Source organism: Corvus kubaryi, unplaced genomic scaffold (assembly GCF_017639235.1).
Source record: "Corvus kubaryi isolate FWS band 111438036 unplaced genomic scaffold, C.kubaryi_AGA036_p1.0 37394, whole genome shotgun sequence".
Classification (NCBI taxonomy): Eukaryota; Metazoa; Chordata; class Aves; order Passeriformes; family Corvidae; genus Corvus; species Corvus kubaryi.
Window position 1 is genome coordinate 2,582,782 of NW_024581133.1, and position 27,108 is coordinate 2,609,889.

The 27,108-nt window shown below is 39.3% G+C and overlaps 1 protein-coding gene across 2 annotated transcripts in view; it reads left to right on the forward strand.

Moving 5' to 3' along the window:
• The first annotated feature begins 1,155 nt into the window (after positions 1–1,155).
• GALK2 (galactokinase 2) overlaps positions 1,156–27,108 on the forward strand; it is a 46,991-nt gene continuing 21,038 nt past the window's right edge. The window contains exons 1-6 of one of the 2 annotated variants that reach the window (XM_042039392.1): positions 1,156–1,294; positions 3,267–3,355; positions 4,560–4,683; positions 9,608–9,698; positions 12,601–12,747; positions 25,382–25,480. In XM_042039392.1, coding sequence (XP_041895326.1) covers positions 1,242–1,294; positions 3,267–3,355; positions 4,560–4,683; positions 9,608–9,698; positions 12,601–12,747; positions 25,382–25,480 — 603 coding nt within the window. In that variant the 5' untranslated portion in view covers positions 1,156–1,241. The remainder of the gene's footprint in view (positions 1,295–3,266; positions 3,356–4,559; positions 4,684–9,607; positions 9,699–12,600; positions 12,748–25,381; positions 25,481–27,108) is intronic. The other variant, XM_042039391.1, reaches the window with a different exon arrangement.

Genomic DNA, 27,108 nt, shown 5'->3' on the forward strand with positions numbered 1-27,108 from the left:
TACTGTGCAAGTGACCATGTACCAGAACAGATTGCCCAGAGAGGTTGTGGAGGCTCCTTCGCTGGAGATATTCCAGAAGCGTCTGAACACAATCCTGTGCCTTAGGACAACCCTGCCTGAGCAGGGAAGTTGGACGAGATGACCCATGGTGGTCCCGTCCAACCTGACCTGTGAAAGCTCAGCCCATTGCTGTGACCGGCAGCACTGCTCAGCTCCATTTTGCTTCACTCAGTGCTGCTGGACAGTTTACCTGGGCTGTGTTTGCCATAAGCAAAGAATACCAGAGCAGCAGTTTTAAAGGCCTGAACTCTTAAAATCCACAGACCTTGCAAAGCAATGGCTTTATAAAGATTTTTACATGCTAATTTCTGCTGCCATCTTCAACTGAGTGAGGCAACCCCCCCAACACATCAGCTCTGCCTCCCCATCTCCACAAGGCCTGGTGTTCTCACAGACACACAGATGCATCTGCAATATCTACCTTGATTTTCCTGTTGTTGGTCATTTTATATTACAGTTTCTGACAGTGGGTTTGTGGGGTTTTTCTTCTGTACAGCTATTGCCAAGTCTTTTAAAAGCTGTGTTTGCATTCTGCAACTATGCTAATGGGGAGAAAAAAGTTCTACGTCAGAAAACCCACAATGAAGTTTCTTACTGTGCTTCCTTCAGTCTGAGCATTAAAGCTCCCAGAATGGGATATGAGGGGCAGTAAGATAGATACCAAAATGGACAAAGATATACACCAAAACACAGAGCTAGTGAGCCTGCAAACACTTTTGAAATGCTCAGTTCCTTGCCCTTATCTGCAGCCATTAATGCGAGGGTAACAGGAGCCATGAGGCTGCCTGCTGGGAGGGGAGCTGGCAGAACCACACACCAGCAAAAACATGAGGATAGGGATGCCCATCCCTTCATGCCGTGAGGGATGCCACTGGCCATTTATTATTTTCATTGCACGTGCACTTTGCAGGAGCATCGGTAGGAATACCGGAAAATCCCAAACATTTCCTTCGCACGTCGCAGCAGCCTCCTTGTCCCACCTGGGCTGTGGCGGGCGCGGGGCCGAGAACAGAGCGGCTCCACAGCCGAGCGGGCCGCGGGGTGCCCGGGGCCGAGCACCGCCGGCGGGGCGGGACGGGGCCGGGCCGCCGGCGCTGCCGCCCGGAAGGACGCGGCGTTCGCCTGCCCCGTGACCGCGGCCCCACCAGAGCCGCCTCACCCGGGCCGGTGGTGGAGCCGCCATGGCGGGGGACGGCCCCAGTGCCCTCCCGGTGCAGCTGGTGGAGCAGCCCAGGTGGGTGGGTCGCTTCCAGCCCTCGCCGCCGCTGATCCCGGGGCGGGTGGGCGGTCTGCGAGCGGCCGGGGGAGGTGGGAGGACGGGTGGGCAGGCCCATCGTCATGCCTCGGGCTGAGGTGCGTGGGGGTGTGGACTCGTAGCGTTGTGGTTTTTCCGTGACACGACCGGAGACTTCTTGGCAAGGTCCCGCTTACTGGGACGCGCCGGGCTCCAGCCCCATCTCCCACACACAGCTCCCCGCAGCCCGGCCCGCCCTGACGCCCCTCGCAGGGTGCCGCTGGGGCAGCAGGAGGAATCATTCATTCATTCATTCATCGTTCCGCCTACATTTTTTTTTTTTCCCCCCAGAGTTTTTGGGGAATAGCGATTATTCTCTCGTCCTTTTTACTCTAAAATCCCTGGAGCAGCGCTGGCCTGGCCCGTCTCCGGGGAGTGGCTGCGGCACGTGCCAGCGCCGGCTCCTTCCCCACGGAGCTGCGCTCGGTGTGTGGGAGCAGAACACACCCAAAAGAACCTTTTTTGCCTGCGTTAGCACCGCGGAGGGGTCACTTTTTTAAAACGCCGGTTACTTGCATATGATTGCACTACAAATCCCACGGAAAGGACAAGTCCAGCATTTCCAGACGTGGAAGTGTGAAGTTGTGAGGAGTGCCTTTGCTTTAAGGCTTCTGACAATTTTCTTCTTGATGTAGGTGCTTAAGATGCAGTGTGCGTGTTGCAACATCAAGGCCAAAGCCTGCAAATAGCCTTTCATCAGGCCTGTTTGTAAAACCCACATTTAAAAAAGAGATCAATCAGCACTTAGATAAACATCCCCTCATGACTGCTTTGTTTGTTGTTAGTCTCTTGGTACCAACACTACTATAAAAATATCTGTGAAACAAAGCAGCATTCTAAATACTGACACAAAAAGGAATAAAGTTAACACCTAGAATTCTGCCAGCAGATTCCCCCGTGGACTATAATATTATTAATGTGATCTAGAGAAGGGATTGAACAATGAAATGGCAGAAATTGCTTCTGCTAATTGGAAGAGTGATATACCAGTCAATACTAGAGGAGATCAGAAGAAGGGGAAATTATAGACCTAATACAGCTCTATAACTGGGCACAAAGATAGAAACGTACTGAAAGTTCTGTAAGAAAAATATCACAACAAATCATATTTTGTAGCTTTCCGTTTAAGAAATCATACAAAACATTTGAATATATGTAGTTGAACAGTAACACAGCCTTTACAAAGAAGTACAAACTAAATAATTGTGAAATTTTCTAACATCTGGTTCTCATTGGAGTCTTCTTACTTCCACTTTGCATTAACTAGGCTTCCAGTTCTAGCTTTAGATTAAATGTAGAAACCTTATCAGGGTTCCCGTTACTGCATTTTTGTTAGTACACTGTAATTTTTCTTTAAGGTAGTTTCAGAATGAATTACTGTCAAATTTCCTATGCTTCAGTAATATAATGGTTTCATCTGTTCTCAGCCATTGTTTTCCTACTGTTCTGCACGACACACTAAAGTATTCCAACTTTGCAAACATCAGGCAGAAGGTTGGTACCTTTACAGTTGCAGGAAATAAAGCAGTATGACAAAGTTTATTTGCGTTGAACTTTCAATAGCATTTCAGACACCTCTAAATGGAAAACCTAAAGCACTGTTGCTGGAATCCTGTGGAGTAAATACTGTCATAAGTCACAGGGGTAATCTGAGGTTTGGAATTTTAGTTCTCTGTGTATGTGTTTGTACAAAGATGGGGTAGTGTCAAATATGAAAATTGATGAAAATCAAGATCTAAGTAGCGTCTTGAATGTTTTGTGAAGAGCAGAAATAAGCTGCTTAGTGTCACTCCTGATGTAGCAAAGTCCACATGCTTCAGGAAGCTGAATTGAATTCACTTCAAGAAACATTGAAACTTCCTGTCTTTTATGCAAATATAGTTCTTTTAAATGTTTCTAACCTGCCTTTCAGATTGCAGAAACTGAAGGAGATGTTTATATCAAAGTTTGGATCAGCTCCCAAGTTTTATGCTCGTGCACCAGGACGAGTCAACTTAATAGGTAAAAGAGAAGAATTAACCTTATGTTATTTTACTTAATCTGCCATCATGGAAGTCTAGTAGTTTACAACACAGAATGAAGATAATGCTGGTCTTAATTTTATTTTTTTCAGAGAAGTTTCTTGTGAGAAATGGAAAACCATATTTTACTGTATCCTGTTATAAACAACTGTGCATGGATATCAGCTTTGGAAAAAAACATTTATAGACAGTAGTGATGGTTTTGAAAATTGGAGTCACTTGCTAGCTTATGGTTTTTTTTAAGGCTTTGGAAATATAAGTTAGTTAATGAACCAGCACATCCAGAAAATAAATGAGTAAACTTTTTTCTCTTCTATTGTGATTAAAGTTACCAAGTATGACCAGGCACACAGCAATGCGTATGATAAAGCATGAAATGATTCTACCATCTTCTCTTCTTTACTCTTCCATAGATATGTGTCCACAGAACTTAAAACAGTGGGTGTGATTCACTGGCAGACTGGAGAGTCACAATTATTTTGTGTTTAGGACTTGTATTTCTGTAGCAGCCTTATTTTTGAGATTTCTCTATCCGTGTAAGGATTGTGTTCTCCCTGGAGCTGAGTTTCTTGCATATGTTCATAAAATAATCCTACACATTTGAAGATGTTGTAAGGAAAAGGACCCCGAAAAACAGAGCTGTAAAAGTCAATTAGCCTATTGTGCAGTTAATGTTAATTTTTATCTCAGTGTTGTGTGAACATCTTGTATAGACTAAATAGACAGCATATGGTAACTGGGAATTATTCCCAAGGGAGAGGATGTTTACTACACACATTTTCTATTTGATTGTTTCTCTATATGTTGTATGCAACTGTATTAATGGCTATTTAAATATAATTATTATCTTCTTGGAAAAAGTCCAGAAATTGTATGTACATGACAGTTCTCATTGTTGGACAGTAATCTACATGGTGGGATTTAAAAATTTTTTTGTAAGCCAGTGTGAAAACATGGACATTTATAAACAGGTGCAATAGATAAAAATCACTAAAGAAAGAAAGAAAGGAGTTTTGTGAAGTAATATGGAGGAAATGTACTGCAGACTTTAAGTAATAGGAGTTGAAACTGCACCAAGAAATTGTCTCACCCAGTAAACAACACTGGACCCCCATAGAAGCCCTGTTACAGCTATTCTAGAAAGAATTATTGCAAAGTATTTTCTTCTTTGGTTTCTTTGGTAGGAGAACACATTGACTACTGTGGTTATGCTGTGCTCCCGATGGCCATAGAACAAGATATCCTGATTGCAGTAGAACCTGTACAAACTCAAGTTGTGCAACTGGCAAATACCAATTCTTCGTACTTGTACGTAATTACTTCGTTTATTCACTAATTTTTATGAACCTCTTCATGCAATTGCAATACAGTTTACCTTTTCAGAGATCTGACAAACTTCCATTGCCATACAGAGTCCGATGGTGTAAAACAATTTATACCAGCAGATGGAATCCCACAGACTGACTCCATGCTGTGTGTTTTAGTTTAGAGCAATAGCTTTGCAGTTGTTATCTCCCACCTGTTTTTTCATATTACTCTTGTAAGGCCTCTGATTTTTCAATCCTTCTGAAAGTGCAATTCTGTCTTCCCTTCTTTGAGCTCAATCCCCATAATTGGCAGCAGCTCAGTTTCTCCCAGAGAAGGGAGTGAAATGTTTTGTAATCGATTACTGCATAGGTAAGGTAACACTCCCCTGCTCTGGAGAACCAGGGCCTGTGTTTTCACAACACAACAGCTTTAGCAACAATCCTGGCTCAAAAAATCTGTACTCCCTCACTTCCACTTCCTCCACAGCTGTTGTTCACAGAATTATAGACCAATTTAGGTTGGAATGGACCTTTGAAGATCCCTTGTAAATGTCTTGTTGGCCTTCTGCTGAACTCCCTGCCAATGTCTTTCATGTATTGGGAAACCCCAAAACTGGATGCAGTATTCCAACTATGGTCTCACAAGTGCTGAACATAGGGAAATAATCCTGCCACTCTTTTCAACTTCAGCCACGTTTTTCTGCCTCTTTGTAACAGGCTGACATTTGTGTAGTTGCATGGCAGTTCAGATCAGGTCACTCAGCCACATGAGCTTTTGTGGACATTTTGCAAAAATCAGAATCAGCAAAAGCTTAGTTTAAGCTATTTTTATTGAGCCCTTGGTTTAATTGGTAAATTAGTCCCTGAAAGCACAGTGTGTGGCAGCAACAGGGACAGGAACATACTGTCAAAAGTGGAAAATACTTGAGTACATATTCCTGCTTAAAGCTCAGTTTGTTAGAAACACATGTTCTGAGCTGCTGCCTGTGACTAAGACAGTTGAAAGGAATTTGTACTTCCATGCTAAGTGTAAACATTCAGAGATTTTTCACTTTGTAGAGTATGTTTTCACATTATAGCTGGGCTGGATTAGGAGTCTGCCACTGTCAAAAGCCGATAGCTTGGCTTATTTTACCCCTAGTACCTGCTTTTCTCCCTGTACCTGCTTCTGAGATCAATTCAGCCTCTGCCTTTTAGCAGGTGTAGAGTACTTGTTTGATCTTAAGGTAGAGTGCACTATTCCCCCATTTTTTGCTTGGTTAATTTTCTGTCATTTTAGTGAATTGCCATGCACTCAGCACTAAAGCTGACTTGGGGTAAACAGTGGGAACAAGCAGCAGTGAATGGGGAAAGAAAATGAGAGATGTGTGTGGGACTTTTCCCTTTATTCAACAGCAACCTCCCACCAGGGCCTAAGCTGTATTGCAAAACCATTTTGCAAGAGGCAATAGCTTCAGAATTATAAAAGTTTTGATTAGGAGAAGTTGTTAAAATGGACACTAAATAAAGCAGTAATAAAAAGGTAAACATTTTCACTTGGTCTTCAAGCTTTGCTGCATTATATTGCAATTGAAATGGCCTTCTCAGGACAGTTCTACCAAATCTAGAATTATAGCCTTTGAATTTAAATTGCACACACAGTCACTATATTTTTACATCTGCCCTGGTTTCAGTTTGAAATCATATGCTTTAAGCCATAAACCAAGAAGAGGTCTCAGAATACAGCATTAAACATCTTGGTTTTGTTGAGACACTGTTGCTTAAAAACAAAGCTAAAACATGCCCATAATTTCATAACAAAGAAATATTTTTCAACACGTTGGATGTTACACCACATAACAAAACTGATGACAGTATGTCTTTTTTTCCCAGCCTGTTACACTGGTAGATTTATGCCTGTGGTGAATGCATATATATAGGCCTTTGGTGAGCAAGGACTAACCAGAATCCTCTGTACAATCACTATTTCCTATTTCATTTTTGTTTTGTGAACTGGTAAACTGTGGAACAGTACTGTAGCACTCCTCCACCCTGTTAGTTCATGTTAACTTTTAGTAGAAATAGGACAGAGAACAGGTTGCTAGAAAAATCACCTATTTGTTTTTCATCATAAATTATCTCAACTGATCTGATGCCTTTTACGTTATTGGGACTAAAAAGGTATTCAAAACTTACATTCTTTTGAAGTTCCTGATACCTCACCTTCACAAAACATCTTTGTAATTGAGAAGTATGTGTAGAGAGAATCTCTGACATTATACTTCTCAAAATGCCTTCAGAAGTACCAGAGGATGGTAATTACCAAACAGTTTCCATCTCATGGCAGAACCTGAAAGTTTTGTTTGTTTGTTTTTAAATCAGGGTATTTGTACAGAGGACTCAAACAATTAAACTAACAGACTGACAAAACAATAAGATTCTGTGAGAAAGAGCCAAATTGGTCTCCCAAAAATAAGGATTATTTACTATACAAGCAGTAAAAACCACCTCAGTCACAATACTTAAAAATCCCATCTCTTGTAATTATACAGAAAAATTGAAATGCTTATGTCTGGTTATGGAGAAGTGGCATTCTTTCCCAAGCATTCTTTAAAACAGGCTGGGACAGACAATATCAGAGTATTTTTATTTCATGGGTGTGTTTTTCCCAATCTTTTATTTTGTTATAAAGTTCTTATATTGAACTGCCTACTTTTCCATAGACGGTTCAAAGGCAAGCCTGAAGATTTACTGATTTAAGATAAAGCTTGGGTATTTAAAAACTGAATGTGATAACAAAAAATAGACTTAAGGATTCTGGGGATCTTTACAGTCCCACATTCTGTGTTTGTGTGAATTATGTCCATATGAAACCTGCCAAAATCAAAGCCATTTTTTTCTTCCATTTTCTATGTGAGAAGATTGCAAGAAAAGAGCAAAATGTATTTTAGGAAGTCATTATTTTAATTTATCTTGAGAACCAGCAAATATAGTCATCATACATGTCTTCTTGTTCATTGAAATTTTACTGTCTGAGAGGATAAAAAGAATTGTGAAGATAAAATATTTTAGAACTCTTCTTTGAGACAAAGAGGACTTAAGATTCCTTTTCTGTTAATCACTTCTACACATTGCTTTCCATCAACCTTGGTTTTTACAAGAATAATTTAGGATTATTGTAGGAAACAAGCATAAACGCAGAGAATTTTTTAATCTTCATTGCGTTTGACAAGTATCTTCTATTCTACAAATACTTCAGGGTTTTTAAATTTTATTCAAAAACCATAAGCAAGTTGATGTTTTATTCTCTTGGAGATTATTCTAAATACACATGAATCTCAAGCTGGAAGAATTTACAGCCATTCTCAAACTTTCCTTGTACTCCAATCTCAGTACTCCCTTTCATATCTTTTGTGTTCCTCTACAAAACCTAGTAATTTGTGACACTAGCTTTGTGCAATTCTTTGCTGCTGCATTGTTGATAAAACCCTGTATGTGGCACTAAGATAGCAGTTTACATGTTAAACTGTACACCAATCTGATGGCTTTGCACTGTAATTAAGGTTGAAATTGAATGTATGACTGGCAAAATGGGAATTCTGAGTTGATACTCAAGGTGCAAGATCTGTCATGTGCCACTGAGCTAGGACTAGGTTGTAGGCTGGAAGTACGAGTGGAATACCCCACTACAGTGGGGCAAGCAATGGACCAGATGAATTGTGAGGCCACTTAAACACTGGTTGTTGCTTTGGGAGTTGCATGACACAAGAATTGCAGCCTTCAGGTGCACCAGAATAAAGTGAGCTTTTTAGACATTGTCTGAAGACAATTATATCATAGTAAAGATGTTTTTTATTTGTATAACCTTTTCTCCATAGGTAACAGAATAGCTGACAAAAACATCTTTTCACTGGTATCCATTACAGGTATTAATTAGTGATGTCCTTTTGGACAAAAATAAACCCAGCAAATCAATAATCTATGTAGTTTACTGGGACCAGTGTAAGAAGGAAAAAATCCATCCTCTTAAGAGTTGCACACTGTCCCTTGAAGTATTATTTCTTGAAACTGGTTTTAGTCCTGTTAAATATTTCCAGGAATTCATCTGCCTCTGTTCATATTCTTTAGCAGACCTTGCTTTGTAAAGCACATTTTAGTCTTCAACTTTTGAATATTTTTTTGTTAGATTTCTTGACATTCTCTGGGCCTTTGCTGTTTCTGTGTTGGGCACCTGCTGATAAAGTTACTGGGTGTTCAAGGGTACAGGCAGCCAAACAAGTTGCACGCGCTGGGGACTGACGCACCTCTCTGAGGCCTCTGCGTGTCACTCCATGCCCATTTGGACAGCACCTATCTGTTCTTTGGGAACATTCAAGCTCACTGTTTTTATTATTTTGAAAGGAAGATGGAGTAGGAATTATCCTGGAGGAAGCATATAAAATATTTAAACTAAATAATTTTATCTTGTAACATACGTAATTCTGCAGCATTAGGCCTGTTTTAGTGAAGTGCCATTCAGAGCAAAGATGGAGATGAAATCCTGAGCAGGAATTACCAGAGAGCCTGAAGTTTATCTGTCTCTAGTCAAGGTCTGACAGATGTGATTATTTAGATTTTCACTTCTATGAAATCATGATAGCATACACATACATGATGGAAGGCATCCTACCTTAATTAAGGATGTCAAAGGCAGCTTAATTTCTGGATTTATTTAATATATTATTTATACTTAATCAAGAATTCTTATGCTTTCATCTAAAATAACCATATAGAAATGATTAATAAAGAAGACATGTAAAAAGATCAAACAAAAAACCAACCCATGAACGTTGCACTGAAAACCATCAAACCGGTTTTGTCCATACAGCAGGTGGCAGTAACAAGCCACGTTTTTTCAAACTTAATTTAATACAAATTAAAGCCTTAAGGTTTTTCTGTTTTTGCAGGGATTTCACTACTAGTGTTAATAACATTCAGATTAACAAAACCAAACCTCAGTGGCATAACTACTTCCTGTGTGGACTGAAGGGCATTCAGGTAAGCCAAATCCATTTAACTTACGAAATTACCGTAGAAGTAAAATACAACAAGAATACCTATTTACCCTCAAAATGTTTCCCTGCATTCTATAGCTTTTTTTATACACATAGTCAAGTATTTGAATGTTAAAACTTGGAAGAGGAGGTATGAGTGGGTTTGCTTTAAAATATTTCCAGAGCACTATTTTCATCTCTATTAAACAAATTACAATAGCAAATAATTACTTAGGAAAATCATGATCAAACATTATCAGAATGACATTTCTGCATTTTGAAGTCAAAAGGAATGCTTTCCAATGGAATTATCTAATTAAAATTTACTTTGATAAAGGTTTGGAGGTTTGTTTTTCAGGACATAAAGATCGTATCTTAGTCCTTTTCTTTCTATGGAAACATTTAAAAACATGAACTTCCATTAATGCTGAAAACCTATAATTTGTGCACAACAGCTGAGTGAAGCTGACTCATGCAGTAGGCAACAGAAAATGTAAAAGCCAAGTAAACAGCATACAGAAGAAATAATCCATTAGGAACCATTACTCATCCTGGTTCCCAGTGTTTGGAATTTGAATGGGATTTTCAGAATGTCCTCAGTTAAAAGTGCAGCTATGAAGGAAAGGGCACACTTATGGTAAAGGCAGGAGCATGAACACACAGACATTTTCTTGTCTGCCTACTCGAGCTTTATCTCCCTTGGGAGCTCCCCTGTCTCCAGACTGACCTGAAGTGTGAAAGCAAGTGCTGGTCATCAGTGCTGCCCTGGGAGGCAGCCTCAACTCACCATCGAGGCTCCTGGAAATCTCACCTGCTGTTTGCAGCTGAGTCACAGAATTCACAGAATTCACAGAATTCATGGTCCTTTGAGGGGAAAAAAAAAAAGAAGGTGACTTCTTCGATGTCAATCCAGTGATATTTCTGGAAGGGCAGATGGGATAAACAGTGACAGCAGGTCAGGAACAGGTTGCCACAGCCACCCAAATTATGGGTAAATGTGCTGTTTAAAGCACATGAAGTTTGCCTCAGGATAGGCCATCTAGATCACCCCACAGGATGATCCAACAGATAAGGACTGCAGACAACCAGAAAGCCTACCTCAGACCTGCCACTGGAGTCTTCAAAATACAATATTCAGAGCAATCAGTGCCACAAATCACTTTATTACAATTCACGGGTCCTAAACAGCCCCCTGCTCCTGTGTATAGACCCCGATAAATTACTTATGTGTGCAGTAACATGAGTATTTCCAATTTTGCATTGCTCAGTAACACAGGCATTTAAATTGCATTGACTGTAGAGATATAGATTAGTTTTCTTTACAATATATTCTTTCTTATATTAAGGCTAGCATGACCAATTGACTTTATTTATTTTGCAGTCTGCTACTGAGATTTGTTTCCTAAGGACAAGCTTTCATACTTGCAGGTTAATTTGCAAAGCAGGTTTGCAGACTCTAGTGCTGGCAGAAAATAAGCATAAATGTTACAGACTTAAGAAACTCTGAAATACAAGTACTCAGAGGGTCCAGTGGGATAATCTGTTTGTATTAAGTTGAATGTGCTATCCTTTTGGGACAGAACTGTTGCAGAACTTGGCAAAGTCCATTTTCGTTTTTGAAACTGAAGTACGTTTTCTATTTAAACATCGCGTGATAAGTCTGCAAACCTGATTCACATTCAAGACAATCCAGAAACTGTGGATCAGTTTCTGGTTACTCAAGCATTTTCTGTTTATGAACAAGCCTGTCTAGTGTTCGTCATGAAGGGGCATGGGCAGCAGTAGTATTCTAGATATTCATTTCCTTTACTTGTAAAACAGGAAATTCAAAATATAATTTGAAGTGATGGTAGAAGACTTTAAAGGAGGCTCTTTGTGTTTGCTGATCTCTACCATTGGTATTTATGGTTTAAGTTGTTCCAGTAGTAGAAATCTTTTGAAGGTGGACATTTCTTTATGAAAATACTGCTATTTTTTTCTGGTTATTGACACTGTAACATAGTTTATTGACATATAAATTGCATCAGAAGTTAGCTATTCCTATACCCCCCCATACATTAAATGATTTTTTAATAAGTACTGCATGTTTGCTTCAAACTAACAGCAGAGAGAAATTTATATAAAAGTGATTATAAATAAAAAAGACAAAGTAACTTAAGAATAACTAAAAAGAGTATGTACATGAGGATTTATGACTTCTGGATTAAATGTATTACCTGTGATATCTACCATGTATGATAGAGTATTTTAAACTTCATTCAAAAAATAGCATGCCAGAGACCGTCCCCGCTGGTAGGTGTGTCTTTGTGACCCTAAAGCACAGAGTTCTTCAAGTACCATTGTGGTTTTCCCAGTGTCAGTCCTGTGGGTGCTTCAGGACACGATTATCTGGCTTTGAAAACAGCTGCATGGCTACTGGTTCCCCCTCAGTGTCATGTGGCTCCCTAATAGCACGTGCCAGCGCTGGAAGTGAAGCATAAAGTGGACCTTGAGCTCTTGGTGGTGCCTGAAGTGAAGAGCTGTCGAGAACAGGACAAAAGTAGGGTAGGAAATGATTGATAACTTCGCGCTGTCACCACGGCAGCTCAAAGCAGAACCAGTTGCTGCAAAACCCACCCACGAAGCTTGGTAAATTCTTGGGCGTGCAGCCCATACTGAGTTCTGCTCGGGGTAGTTATATGTTTGTGTACAGGAATTGCAGACATACCTTTGGCTGAAGTCTTACCATTGGCTTTGTTCTTAAGGAACAGAATGAAAAATTTGCTTTTGCTTTATTTTGGAGATACCAGAAGCAGGTCCTTGGTTCCAGCAACTCAGCAGAAGGATTCTCTTTCTAAGTATCAGATAATTGCAAGCCTGAGCCTGTCTGTACTTGAAACTGAGATTGTTTATTTTTTCATTGTTAGGAACATTTTGGTCTTAATAACCCAACTGGAATGAATTGTCTGCTAGATGGAACCATCCCTCCAAGTTCTGGTCTCTCTAGCTCCAGTGCTTTGGTGTGCTGTGCAGGACTCGTGACACTCAGAGCTAATGGAAAAACCCTCTCTAAGGTAATTTACTGTAAAACACGGGAGTGTCAGCAGTAAAATTCTACTTAAAATTAAATATTGTTAATGCCTGTAAATGTTAAAAACACGATACAATTGTTTTTGCAAAGAGTTGTTGGATATAAACTTAAGATATTGCACAATTGAGCAAACATCTTTGGCCAAATTTTGGCAGGATTTGAATTTGGCAAGAAAACAGGCTTACATTAAAGCTGAAAAAAGGAGCATTATTGTAAGCCTGTATTTTGGCCAACCATCAGGTCCATGCCTGGACCAGATGTGCTATCTGCAGGCCAGGACTGAGGATATATGTGCTGAAGCATGTGGACCACACCCCCGAGGCCTTTACTCTCTCCCTGAATGACTTTTCATGGCTTTAACAGCAGAGCATCTGTTGGAAGCCTGTGGAACAGTTTCTTGATAAATTATATAATCGGCACAAAGAGAGGTAAAATTCTTCCATCTGACTCTCCTTATTCTCTTCACAGTTTTTTTGGAATGAATATATTTACAATCCAAAATGTATTCCTCACTTTTAAACAAACATTAGTCTAAAAACAAACCCCAAGTATGTGAACTGTTAGCAGTACAACTGTTAGTACTGTTTGGCTTGTGTAATACGGATTTCTGGAGGAGTCGTGGTCCTTGAAGGTGCCATATGGGAATGAAGTTCTCTCCATTAAAAATGCCTGGTTAAGTGAAACTAGGATCTTAAATTAGAACATTGTCCGGAAGAGAACAGATCTAAATGTGACTGTTACACATATTTGTGCCTATTGTCTAAGACAGACATTCCCAAATTGTGGTACAAAGCCAACTGAAAGTGGCATGTGATGATGGCAGCTGTTAACTCTGCTTGTAACAAGCACTTCTCTGAGCCGTGAGGTGAACAGATCCACCCAGAAGGTTTTTGCTGATCTGTTGAGGTTTACTTCTCTATGTAGCTGCAGTTGCAGGAATCCTCTCAGCAGTGAGTGCACCACCCCACATTGCCCAGCTCCCAGGGCTGGCTTCAGGAGTATCAGGCAGGGTTCAGGCAGAAAGAAGCAGGGTTGGTGAGGCAGGGAAGCTTTTTATGTAAGAGGATGTGGCTACAGTTGCTGTCACCCTGACTTGTGTTGGTGTGTGATCAAAAGGTCAGTAAGGGATTGGACATCACAGCAGAGGGTCTGGTTTGTGAGGTGAGACACGTAGAGCAGTGGTAGATGAAAACATGGAATTGAGGATCCTTCTGGGATGAATCAGACTTTGCAATTAAAGGGTTGGCAGTGACAGAACTTGTACCTGGCCTGGCAAGAAGCTTCTGGTTTTGCATTGATGGTCCTACCACGTGTCAGCACCGTCTCTGATGGTGGTCACCTCAAGAGCTGAGCTTGGAAACTACTGATCAAAATCACTGGAGTGCACATGTTCAGAAATTGGGTATCTATCTGCACAATCCATAAAACTGACAGAGGTCAGAAAGCCCAGATTTTACTAGGTATTAAAAATCTGTATCTGGAAAACCAGAAGCCAGGTTTTCATTATTGCAGTACTGCACAGTGTTCTTCAGAGAATAAATGATACAGTGTGTGTCTTGAGCTGAATTTACACGTGGCTTGGGAGTACAGGCCAGCATTATGCCAGACTTGTAAAGAAAGGTGCAAAACTCCTTCTCTCATTTTCATAGGAAATTATGGAAGAGCAGAAGGAAGACAGAGACTCCACTGAATGTCTTTCCTTCTCCTCATGTGTCAGTTCAATCCTCTTCTTGCTAGTTGAAAAATGTGCTGAAAGTTAAGCTTGTGTCTGAAATACAGTTGGACAAACACAAGAGACACAATTGCACATTTTTGTCAGGAAACCCTGCTGTTGGCAGCCAAATATTTTACACTTGTGATGAAAAATGAGCAATTAATGTACAGATGAGAATTCTCCGTAGCCAACATAGGAGCAGTTAAGAACATATCCAGGGTTTTGTGTGCTTGCATAGACTGAGGCACCTGGTTGTCATGGTTAGGAGAGAGGGTGACAGCTCTGAACTGATTGCTGTTGTCCAGGCTTTAAGTAGTTTCCCCAAATCTTACGGGACAGTAAAAACTCGTTCAGTGTTTTTGGCTAATGTATGATTTAGCATTAGAGACCTCTTACATCTAGCTAAATCCAGAGTCTCTGTTGCACTGGATTTATGCTTAGCCTTGCAGAACTGCCTTATAGAAGGCAGGGCTAGTCTGAGTATAAATTAGAGCAATCTAGGCATGTGAGCCCTCAGAAGTACAAAACGTGCTCTGGCCACTTCTTGCCAGCTCCTAATGCACCCTGTGCTGGTGTCAGATGGGATCTGTGCAGGATCCAGTCCTGCTGGCTCTGCATCAGCAGGGAGCTCCCCCATGGCAGGGGAATTCTTAGCTGAGCACAAGTAGGGGCTTTCCAGATCCTTTCTACTAGAAAGCAAACCAGGACCTTGCATTTTTAAGGCTCTGGATATTTATGTGTTTATTTTAAACAAGAAATATCACTTTACCCCTCCCATCCATCTTTTTCTTCCAAATGCTTTAGAGTTGTGAAAGTTGTAAATTGTAGTATTTATAAGTAACAATATTTGGTTATGATGGTAATTTTATGAGAAAAGATTGACTTTTTGCCCCTCATTAGTCTGATGGACTTTGCAAAATCTTCGTATGATGGTTTGTAGCAGGAAGACAGGAAACGTTTGGCTTTAGAATCAAATTTGGCTGAATCGTATGGCTTCTGTAGCCAAAGTTATGAAAAATTGACCTTTTACTGAATGGAACATTTATCTGTTTTGTTTCTGTGAAACTATTTTTATGAGAATATTTTAGTTATATGCTCTTTTTCCTGATAAATGTAAGTTTAAAATAGTTGCTGTAGAGTAAAAGTCATTGAAATTTAGAGCTTTTATGAGATAACACTTCCAGTGTGAAGTTCGGGCCTAGGAGATTAAGACCCAAACCCCCACAGAATAAGAAAACATTGTAAAAGCATGGCTAGAATTTCATGGTGGCTAACTTTAAAAATAGCACTTTTTTGACACTGAAAACAAAATCAGAAAAAAAAAATGCTCTCACTAATTGTGTGTAGCAGTCTGCAATAGGGTATTGTTTCAATGTGCATACAATATTTTTTTTAAAAAACCCATCATACACATACACAATAGTTAGGGAAAATACCAGTTCAAGACAATTCAGCCAGATGTGCAGTGCTAACCAGTTGCAGCAGTGCAATAGCATTCAAATAACAAGATGGAAAAATGAAGAATGCGATCTTTAAAAAGAATCCATTTTTCTCCTCCAAACAGGATACCAGTCTAAGGCTGTGTTGGCATCGCTCAAACAGCAGCAGTGCTCACTATTAGTAGTTCTCGATTTTAAAGTGATTTTTATTTCACTGTTATAAAATCAATCTTTTTTATAACTTTTCATCAGGAAAAGATACTTTTTGTAAAGGAAACATAATAATGCTCTAAACTGTCCCAGCTTTGTGTTTCGTGGTAGGAATTAATTAAGAAAATCACTTAGGACTTTGAGTAACTGGATTTACTTGAAAGATGTGATGATAATGCTGCTGTCCAAATGTTAGATCTTGTGAAACTAAGGTCTATTCAGCCACCTTAACATCTTTTCTGTTACTCAAGGCTGGGTAGCTGTGCACATACTTATTGGGAAGAATAGATGAAAAGTGAATAGGGTTTATCTAATTTAATGTGACATGTTGAGCTTAGGAAGTGGAATCATATTTGCCTTTATCTAGATTGAGAAAAAGCTAAGTCAGACAGAGTAAATAAAGGACCTAAATCTAATATGTAATGGTACAGTGTCCATGGGCTTCAATTTTCTCAAACTATGGCTCAGATGAATTTGAGTGTGGGTGTCAAACATTTTAAAGCAGTATTTAAACAGTTACTATACCTGCTAATGTCACTGATTTCAGTGGGAGAATAGACAGGCCAACTGGAATCCCTTCTACTTTGTTTCTGAAGCCTCTATAAAATAAGGAAAGTGCTTGAGTTGAACCCTTTACCACTCCTAATCCCTAGCTGTCTGGCAAGAAAACCTGTGAGGACCCATACTGATAGTGTGACTTCGAAATGAATAACTTGGCTGATTTTATTTTCTTTTAAAAAGATTTCTTTTTATAATTTATTTTATTGATCTATCAAAAAATCTTTGATAGATGCATGCTCAGGTTATTTGAGCATATATGGCTGTTTTCATATATGAGAAACCAAATTGTTCACATGAAAAATGGCACATAGATATTGTATTTTTAAATACTATGAATACAGAGAAATGCTAAAGTTCTTTTCTCCCTATGGAATTAAAAAACCAGGGTTCTTTAACTTGTTAAGCTTGACTATGTGTGTTTGTAATCAAGGGGAAACAGAGTACTTTAGAGCAGTGGTAATCAAAGGCCATAATCTCTCATCAACCAAATTGATAACCTTCTATTTGAGCATGTTAGGGGGCAGACAAAGTCAAGCTAAGATTGCTGTGCTTATGAGGACATCCAGATACTATCTGACAAATATTTTCCCATTTTGGAAAAAAGTAAGCATAATTACCTTGCAAAACATGTATGAAGTTCAGCTAATTGGGATTTTATGTGCAAACTGGAAGCAGATGGTAACTTTCAGCAACCTATTCCTAGTCAAGACGAGATATTAAAAATAAAGGCATTCCTGGTGGTAAAAATAACCTCAAAAATTTGGGCATCATTTTATACCTTCCTAAATGAAACATAGTGCCTCATATTTCAGAAGTTATTTTCATACCTATATACATAAATATAAAATGTGCACAGATTGGAAAAACAGTATGACAGCTTAACTAGAGTTTAAATATGTTCTATGATGGAGAATGTTTCCTTCTTATTGTAAAACACTCATCTTTATCTGTAAATGTTTCTTCTTCATTTTCAGTCTTGTGTATTGTGAACCAAACTCTGTAGAATGTAACAGAAACTCTACATTATATTTGCCATTAAATCACCAACATTATTTGTTGTAAAGGAAAGCAGCAGACTGAGTCTGACTTTTCAGCTTAAACTTGCTGAAACATTAAGGAATGTTCATTGGGGAACCATTACTAGATTTCCATAGAGGGAGTAAATGTATGCCTAGCACTTTTGACTGAATAGATATTTAAATACTCCAGTTACTTAAATTTGCATGCTGAAGAGAATTCTGGAGCACTGAAAATGACAGTGCTAAAAGTAACTTATATTAACAAATGTATTTTCTTCATGGAGCTTCCATTCACGAACAATAAAATTTAAAACAGGAAGAAAACTGGGGTTTTTTTAATTTTAAAGATTAGTTACCATTATTACTGCACTGTAGTCTACAGAAAATCCAGCACACTTTACTTTGGCCAAAATGAACTACATTAAACCACTGGGACAGATGTAATTTAATACTATCATTTTATGGAGAAGATTGCTTTATTTTGGCTGCTGTCATTCTGGATGTGTGTATATCAAGTTTCTGCGTAATGTAGGGTGAGCTGTTCCAAAAAAATACTAAGCAACACTAATTCTGTTTTACTAACAAATATTTCCCTGTCTCCTACTCACTAATTGTCTTACTCTTTTAAGGGGTTTACTCTTACACAAGTTTACTTCTTTAAAGGGCTGTGTGAGATTGAAAGGGATTGATCACTGGTTTGGAACATATTAACAGTGACAGTTATATAGGGACAAATTCTGTCACAGTTTACACACTGTCCAGACCCATTACTGCATGAGTGAAAATCAGAGCAGTTGGCCCTTGGCCTCTTTGTGAGCAAGAGGACTATTAAAGGTGAAATTCCCTTATCTGTTCTCACTCAGATAATTCTCTAGGTTTCTATTTTTAGGGGTTTTTTAATAAGTATGTGATCATCTGTTCACTCTCGTTATTCCTAGGATGTCTAAATACCTTTCTACATTTAGGCCTTCATGCTCATTATCACTAACATCAAAATGATAGAAAGTAAAAGAAATGATGGGGCAACAGAGAATCAAGTGAGCTGAATGGCGTGGTTTATAATTTATCAGTTTTTTGACTTGAAAGACCAAAAAGACTCAGTAAATCTAAACCTGAATTTGAGGTGTTTCATATTGAAACATAAACAAGTAGAGAAAAGCACATATTAGTGAAAAGTATCATTTTACTGAAAACTCACTTTTTCCATTAAAAATCCAAACCAAGGTAACATGATGCAGAGCTACTGATGAGTTCTTATTACAAGAAATCTCTCCATCTAGAGTAACTACACATAAGGCAAGTAATAATAAAAAATCACAACCTTTCTTTGTCAGACTAAATTATATCTCCACTGATATGATTTCCCAGATTAGATTTTCTGCACGCTGGATAGGAAATCTTGTGACTCAAAGATAAAATGGATTTAAGTGGTAGTAATTTCTTTCTTTGTAACCCAAGATTGACTTGCTCCTTATCAGGGAGAACTTTAAATTGTTTCAAACAAAAAGCAGGGGTAGTTAGTAGAGTCTTAGATCAAAAGCAAGGCTAGGTCTGCACAGGGGGGCCAGTTGTCTGCTAGACAAACTGGTGTTACCTTCTGCAGTAAGATACATTCTGGACAGACTTTAGGATTAAGCTTTGCAAAAGGAACAGCCTAAAAAAATACATTTTGAAAACTGTTACTTTTAGATTTTTCCTAGTGCTCCAGCTAATATTGTCTAAAACCTGAAAGCAGCTTCCTTAAGTAATTAATTTGCATCAATTTCTTAATGCTTAATTGTTTGTTAGTAAATTATATGTGCTGAGATTCTACTCCTAGTGGTGTGGCTTTGTATTGTTTCAATTATGGATATTCTAAATTATTGTGTTGTATCTTTTTTTTTTTTTTTTTTGGATAAACAACAAAAAATCCCATGTTAATATATCGTGAAACTCAGTGATTCTAAACATCTCCCATGGAAGCACAGCCAACCTGGCACGCACACTTGCCAACAGCTATAAAAGTAGTGTTTGCGTGGATGATATTTGGTCTGGCATTCAAAAGCTGCAATATTTAGTGTTTCTTGACAGATCACCAGGGAGACTTCAAGGTTTTACTCACCTACAGCTACTGCTGCTGTCACGTTACACTCATCCCTCCCCCGTGTTCAGAGGCTGAACAGAGCCAGTGTGTGAAGCAGCGCGGGGTATTGCTGGAAAAACTTCAGGTATTTTCAGCTTCCATCCCAGCTACCCGCACTTAGTGACTTCACTACAGTCAGCAGAAGGGAGCAGTTTTCGTCAGCCACGTCACTGCCAGGTTTAAACAAAGGGACTTTGCACAGGAGGGGCAGACACGGTCACATAATCTCTCCTGATGTCCGGACAGTAACCTCAGGGAAGGAGGTGGAATGGTAGTGCTGAACTGCTTGAGGTTGCATTACAATGTGCTTATGTCAACACCAATTAACACACGTTTTATGTGGCTCATTTGTCACATTAAAATTGCAAATGATACAGTGACATTTTCTCTAAGGTGTCTAAGAAAAGCTGTAAGTCTGCCTCTCTTCTTTCTTACCAACCAAGATAGTTAAACTGAAAAAGATTCAGGAAAAAGCCACATGGACCGATTGAAGGTACAGAATGACAACCATAAAAGTATGTCAGGACTCTCTGGAAATAATCACTTAAAGGAGAAAGTGACAGAGATCCATCAAATGATGAATGTAATTGATGGAGTGGATGGGAATCAATTGTTTATTGCCCCTCAAGTGTTTAGAGCCAGCAGGTATGAAATGAAGCTAGTCAGGTACACAATAATAATCAACAAAAGGTGAGAGTTCTTCACCTGACAAGGTGTGGAAGTCCTTGTTCCAGGATGATCTACATGTTAAAATTATGCATGAGTTAAAAGGGAACCTGGACAAATTAATATGTAAGAAATCTGTTGTTGGTAACTAAGGGTGCAGAACTGACATTCAGTCTAGGGAATTCTCTATAAAAATATAAAGTCCTGGGGAAATATGATCTTTACTTGGCCTCTGGTCCATACTAAGAGCTCACTTTCAGTTACAAGATGCAGGACTAGAAGTGGCATTGGTTTGATCCACAGAGACTGCTTTTATCGTCATATATTCTACATTTTTATTCTGACTCAAGTATTTTAATGAATTTTATCTAGCTGACAGTCCCTTACTTACTCATGGGCACGTGCTCAGGCACATGGCAGCATTTTGGGGCTTGTCCTGGGCAGGGCCAGGAGAGAGACTCAAAGATCCTTGGGGGTCCCTTCCACATCAGGATATTCTGTGATTCTGTGATTCTAGGCACTTCCCTTCTTGGTTAGGTTGTTGGGTTCTTTGGGGTTTTTTTGCAGGGGGATGAGATGAAAGGAAACATCTCCTGATATTTGAGCTTTTTGAATTACTATGTTAAATATATCACTTTGCTTGTTTAATAGCATAGATGACAGCCTAGGACTTATTGTCTACATGATAGTTATTGTTCACCTGGTCTAGTTAGTCCTGTTGGAACAACTTCCTGAAACAATAATACAGAAATTCAGAGGGCAGTATGTAGATCTCAGAGTAGGTGAGCTAAGGAAATTTTTAATTTGTCTAAGGAATTTTTTTACAGGGTCATAATGCTACTGTTCAGACCCATCTTAAATATGATTTTAGTATCTTTCTGTTCCACTTTTCATTACCACCATATGAATAGACTTTAAATGCACCCTGTAATCGTTTCCCTGAGATCATACTCTTTACAAAATAAGCTACAATACTGGAAATAGGGAGGTTTTTGAATTCTCATTTCAGCTTTGTGACTGATTCACATGACTTTGAACAAATCATGTAAGTATCTGTGCTGTCTCTAAATTGAAGATAACAGCAGCCTTATAGGAATGCTTTTAAAGTAAACTATGTAAAATTCTATGAAGATTTAAATCGTGATTTACTACTGTTTCTGAAATACTCCTTTAGGGATGGAAAAGCATGCTAATAAGGCTTGGGTGCATAGAACTAGCTATGTTTTGTGGCTGGCTCAAAGTGATCTCTCATATGAATCAGAATGTGTGGGATGCAAGTGGAGTCTGTGTGCAGATGGGGTTTATTCTTCCTCTGTATTTCTCATGGTGCTTCATGAGGAACAAATATCTGCCTTCGCCTAGAACAGTGAGCAAGTCTGTTCTAGGACTTCTGCAGAACTCACCAGGGCTAACATTGTTTATTTTATACACATAACAATTGAATCTTAAAGTCTACCAAGGAGTGTCGAGCCCCCTCTGACCTACCAGCCTGACAGGTGCTGCCGTGGTGTCGCCTGGGGTGCAGTCCCCCTAAATGTGGCTGTGAGAATGCTCTCAGTTACTTCTCTGCAGGAACTGTGGTGCCTCCAGAAGCAAGGTGTTCCCTGCCTAGCTATTGTTCAGACAGACATTTGAGATGTTGCCAAATTGTGCAGTGAAATCTGGATCCAAGAAGCTCTGTATTTTTACAGGTCAGGCATACACTGAGAAGATATTAATAGCAGATGATTCAGACTGTCCCTGCCCTAAAGAGCTTCTGAATGTTGCAAGTTGAATGGAAACAAGGCATTGCTCTGAGATAGGCAAAAGTTATTTCCTTTTATTACATGGTTCTCACAGACTTTTTTCCTTAGAGATCTTTTCTGTGGAAGCCTAAACTCTAAGAACTTGCGTAGTAACATGTGGGTTTTTTCACTTTCTAGTAATGAAGGCACACTATTTATAGCATTATCATGTAAGAATCCCAAGTAGCAATCACTAATTAGAAAGAGGGGGAAGATACTCATTTTACTGAGGAAATGAAGCCATGATGAATTAAAGAGACTTTCCCTGTCTCACAAGAAACTTAATGTGGAGCTAGAAATTGAGCCCAGACCGCCTAAAATTCAGTTCACTGTTTCAGTCATTCATATGACCATCCTTTTCCAAGTATCAAATATGTACACAAGGCTCTCCAGTTTAGTCTTCACATTAGTTTCCAATGAAACTTTGCCCTTTCACTTGTTTTAGCAAGAAGGCAAACACTTGCCCATTTGTCTCAATAGTAAGTAGAAACTGCTCTCTATACAGACGACAATTTCCTCTCCATTCACATGCTTCTCATCCTAGTATTAGAAGGCCAGCCTGTGTCAGCAAGGGCCTGTTTAAATTAGAAACCAAACAATATTTCAGGGATGCCTTGGGCTGTCTTGTGGAGAGGGTTCTTTGCAACCCTTGCCAGTTACAACTTGGTGGTCCTGCCAATCTTTGCTAAGTTTCAAAACAGAAGTTGCTCAAGCTGGAGCAGCGCTGCTCGCCTGGCATACGCAGCTGGGCAGCTGGAGAGCCGGCACCGAGCGAGGCCCGGCGCTCATCCAGGCACAGTTCACTAGACCTTGTAAAGGGACAGGGGAGTGGCACTGTCCTAATTGCTAACATTCCTCCTCTGCAAGACTTCTGATATTTATTTAATAAGCTCAGGCTCATAAAGTCTAAACAATTTAAGCAATCGAGTGGTAGCTGATGTGTATGTGGAGCTAGAGATGCAGCCAGACTAAGTGAAGAGTGACATGCTTAATTTCTGACTTTGCCAAGCTTTATCTGGCAGTTGCAAATGAAGTAATACCTCAGGCAGCTGTGCCCAAGAATGGAATATATGTTGTGAGTACCTCAGGAGCTGTACTTCAGGCCAGGTTTGCACAGCCACAGCTCCTACTTGAGTGTGCATGACCTATCTGCCGGCATGGTCTTCTCATCCAGTGAGTAACACTCATAAGCTCCAGTCTGAAAGCTCCTGCCAGTGGCAGCAAAAATTAGGGATGTAGTATTACTGAGTTCTCAGAGGGACAAAAGGCGGGTTCAGCTGAAACATGCAGGCATTCCCACGTGCCAGCAACAGTTGTTTGTAAATAGGCACGCCTTCATATGTAGAAAGGAGGGAGCATCTAGAGACTGCTGTGTGTGGAGGTTTGTTATCTTCTGTGGAGTTGTTGCTGAGTATTTTAGCATTAAATGGGAAAAAAGCATCATTACATTCATTAGCATTTCATTCAGAATTATTTTTGGCTCATAGTGGAGCAGGGAGATATGGTAACTAGAAGTTAAACTTTCATTGATGGGATGAAGAGATCTGAGCTTCAAACCGGAAATGGGAGTTGAGTGGACATGGGACAGGGAGGAAAAACAAATTTTGATGAACCTGGGAGATGGTTTTTGTTGAAAAGAAAGAGCACCAAAATGCATGAAGTTTCTATACTTTCTCAAGAAAAATAAAAGAAACGTTATTTCAGCTCAGCTTTAACATACACAAAGGAAAGGCAGTGCTGAAAAGGAGACTCTTTTTGCTGATTGTACTTTCGATGTTCTCTCATTAGTGGTCTTTTTCTAATAAGAGGTCATTTACCATGTTTGATTCAAAGAGGTCCACTCTGCATAGTTTTAGAGTAACCTTGTTAATGTTCCTTTGATAACTTGTGCTTATCAGCCTAAGGCTTATTGGCCATAACTGCATTGTGAGCTGAGTAAATTGGTTGGTTGTGCATTTGCAAACAGTTCAGCCTGATTACATTCATCTAAGCACCAATTTTACAGCTGTGTCAGTGGGGCCATTACAGAACTTGAGCAAGCAAGCAGGCAGGCACCCTGCACATACCTCTCTCAGCATTGTGATTTACTGCCTCTATCTGCTGCCTTTTACAGCTGTGTGCTGGCTAATGTCCCTGTCTCGTTGGTTAGCTTGTTTCAGCCCCATAATGCTACATCCTTAGTGTGGAATCTGAATCTGACTTTGCCACCAGACTGGAAAACAGCCTGTGGCTTTTCTAAAGTTCTTTTCCCGTCTTCCCTCTGGTTACCTTGTGCTTAGAAAAACAAACTGGTAGGGGTCATAACAGGTGGACACAAATACTTTCCTTTTGACCCACTTCTTTTTGACTAGTCTGTGTTCTTTGACCATTTTCCGAGGCTTCTCTTGTGTTTTGTTTTGACTTGGCCGGATAGCTGAAAGTTTTACTGTTAGTTATTATTTTTGACAGTTATGACAGTGATATTCCACCCTCCCATAATATCCTCTGACCTGCAGGTATTAGAATGCACAAAGATATGCCTAAAATGTCACAAAGGAATGCACATCCCATATAGTTATGAATTAGTTCAGATAAACAGAGTACAGTATATCAAGGAGAAATGACAAGCATCACTGACTTGAATATCTACAGTGGGAAACAGTTTTGGAGTAATTTCTGATTATGGAGTTGGTACATTAAAACACTATGGAGTAATAACTTGCCGTTTTTCACTAAGCTACTGAGATTCACATGTAGATGGATTGAACTAATTAAATCAACAAAATATTGGCTATTGGGATGGAAGGGTTTGAAGTTCACAAGGAAGGTGGGAGGACACTAAACAACAGTTAAGTGTCTTAACAAGAATACTCTGGAAAGCATTTGGCTATGGTGGGTCCTCTCGAGGCTGAGTAGTTGGTTCTTTTTTGCTTCAGAACAAAAGGGAAAAGGGGCCACGTGGCGTCTTGGTTGATACCAGCTTACACTGTTTGATGTGTAAGAGATAATGGTTTCAGAACTCTTGTCATTATTTCATTTTTTTCACCACTAATTCATATGTAAACAGAATGAAATTACCATTCTTAACCATGGCTGAAGGTTCACATATTAATATTTTTCCAGGTGGAACTCGCAGAAATTTGCACAAAGAGCGAACGTTACATTGGCACAGAAGGTGGAGGAATGGACCAGTCAATCTCTTTTTTGGCAGAGGAAGGAACTGTATGTGGATCTTTGTAATCTAAACTAACAATGTAATGTTAATTTATGCAAGCAAAAAATGCCTTCATTGGTATCGAGCAGAAAAACAAGACAAGAAACTGGAACTCCTTAGTAAGCAGTATAAGCACCATTAGTACACAACAAATGAATCAGGAATTAAATTTATGAACTTGGGTACAATCGAGTAGGAGAAGTTTGAATGAATAAGATGAGGAAAATTAGAAATAGCAAGGAGGAAGGAAAAGATGTGGGAAAAGATGTACTCTAGAAGAGCACCAGGTTCCACTATTTGACTAATTCATGCTGAACTTAGAATGTTTCCCATATAATGAAAGCTGAATGGTCGGCATGCCTTGTATTCAGTGCAAATGGGATAATTATTACAAAAATGCTTTCTTGAAACTTCTTATAACCAAACAGTTCTAGGAAGTTTTGCCAGGTTCAGTTACAAAGACAATGGAGACTTGTTTTTTCACCAGTTTTGCTAATTCCAGACAATTCTGTGGCTGGATTTTGATGTAGAAGGCATTTAGCAGTCTTAAACGTGGTGACAGAAGGTGAACTAGCTGTGATAAACAGGACCTGCCAAGTTATGCATGAGTGCTTGCAGTGGAATTTACAGTGAGGTTCATCCACTGTCCCAGAAGGTGCACAGGACTGCAACTGTTCAAACCTCAGACCTGTCAAAATACTTTCATTGGAATTAATGTAGTGTTTCATGACAACCTTTACTTTCCTTATAATTGTGGCATTATATCTCTACAGCTTTTGTTCCTTTTCGATGAGCTTACTCAGACAAAAACTATTTCTTAGAATTACACCAAACATTTAATGCCATCATGAGACACATGTATTTGCAATTTCACATCACTTGTACCTACTCTACACCTTTCCTTCATGTTTATACTGTTAGTAGTAAAAACACAGCTACATGAATCAGGAAAAAAGGAAGCAGCATATTTTCCTGCCATACACAGAGATGATCATGTAAGTGGAAGCCTTTCTGATATATAGCTGTGGTAACCAAAAAGACAAAGAAAATATTGAAAAAGATGAGAAAAGAAATTGTGAACAAACCAGAAAATACCCTTGCTTCAGTGTACTTGCAGCTGAATGCAGCTCTAGCCTCCCACCTCAAAAAGACAAGAAAAGTACAGTACAGGACACTGAGGTTTATAAAAGCTATTTTTTTTATATGAGCATTGACTGAATAATTTAAAACTTTTCAGCTTGGAAAACAAGCTTTGAGGGCGATACTTTGAAGCTTTATAAATTCCCTAAAGGAGTAAAGAGAAGGTAAATGGAGAATTCAATCTTTTTCATAACTGAAGAACTAATAGAAACACAATGACATTAGCAAGCAGCTTGTAAAAAACAAACAAGGATGTTTGGGTTTTTTTCCAAGACATTCATTGTTAAATTGAGAAATACCGTACATTGTGGAAGGCAGAAGTTTTAAAAGGACTCAAAAAAGACCTTTTTGGATACACTAATAGAGTATTAACCTATATGTGGCTATTCAACATATAGTCAGATGTTTCTTCCAGTGTAAGTATAACCATTGTGATCTTTGCTTATGGGAATCTGGAAAAATATACCCCAAGAAAAGATTGCTTTGTACATGTTCT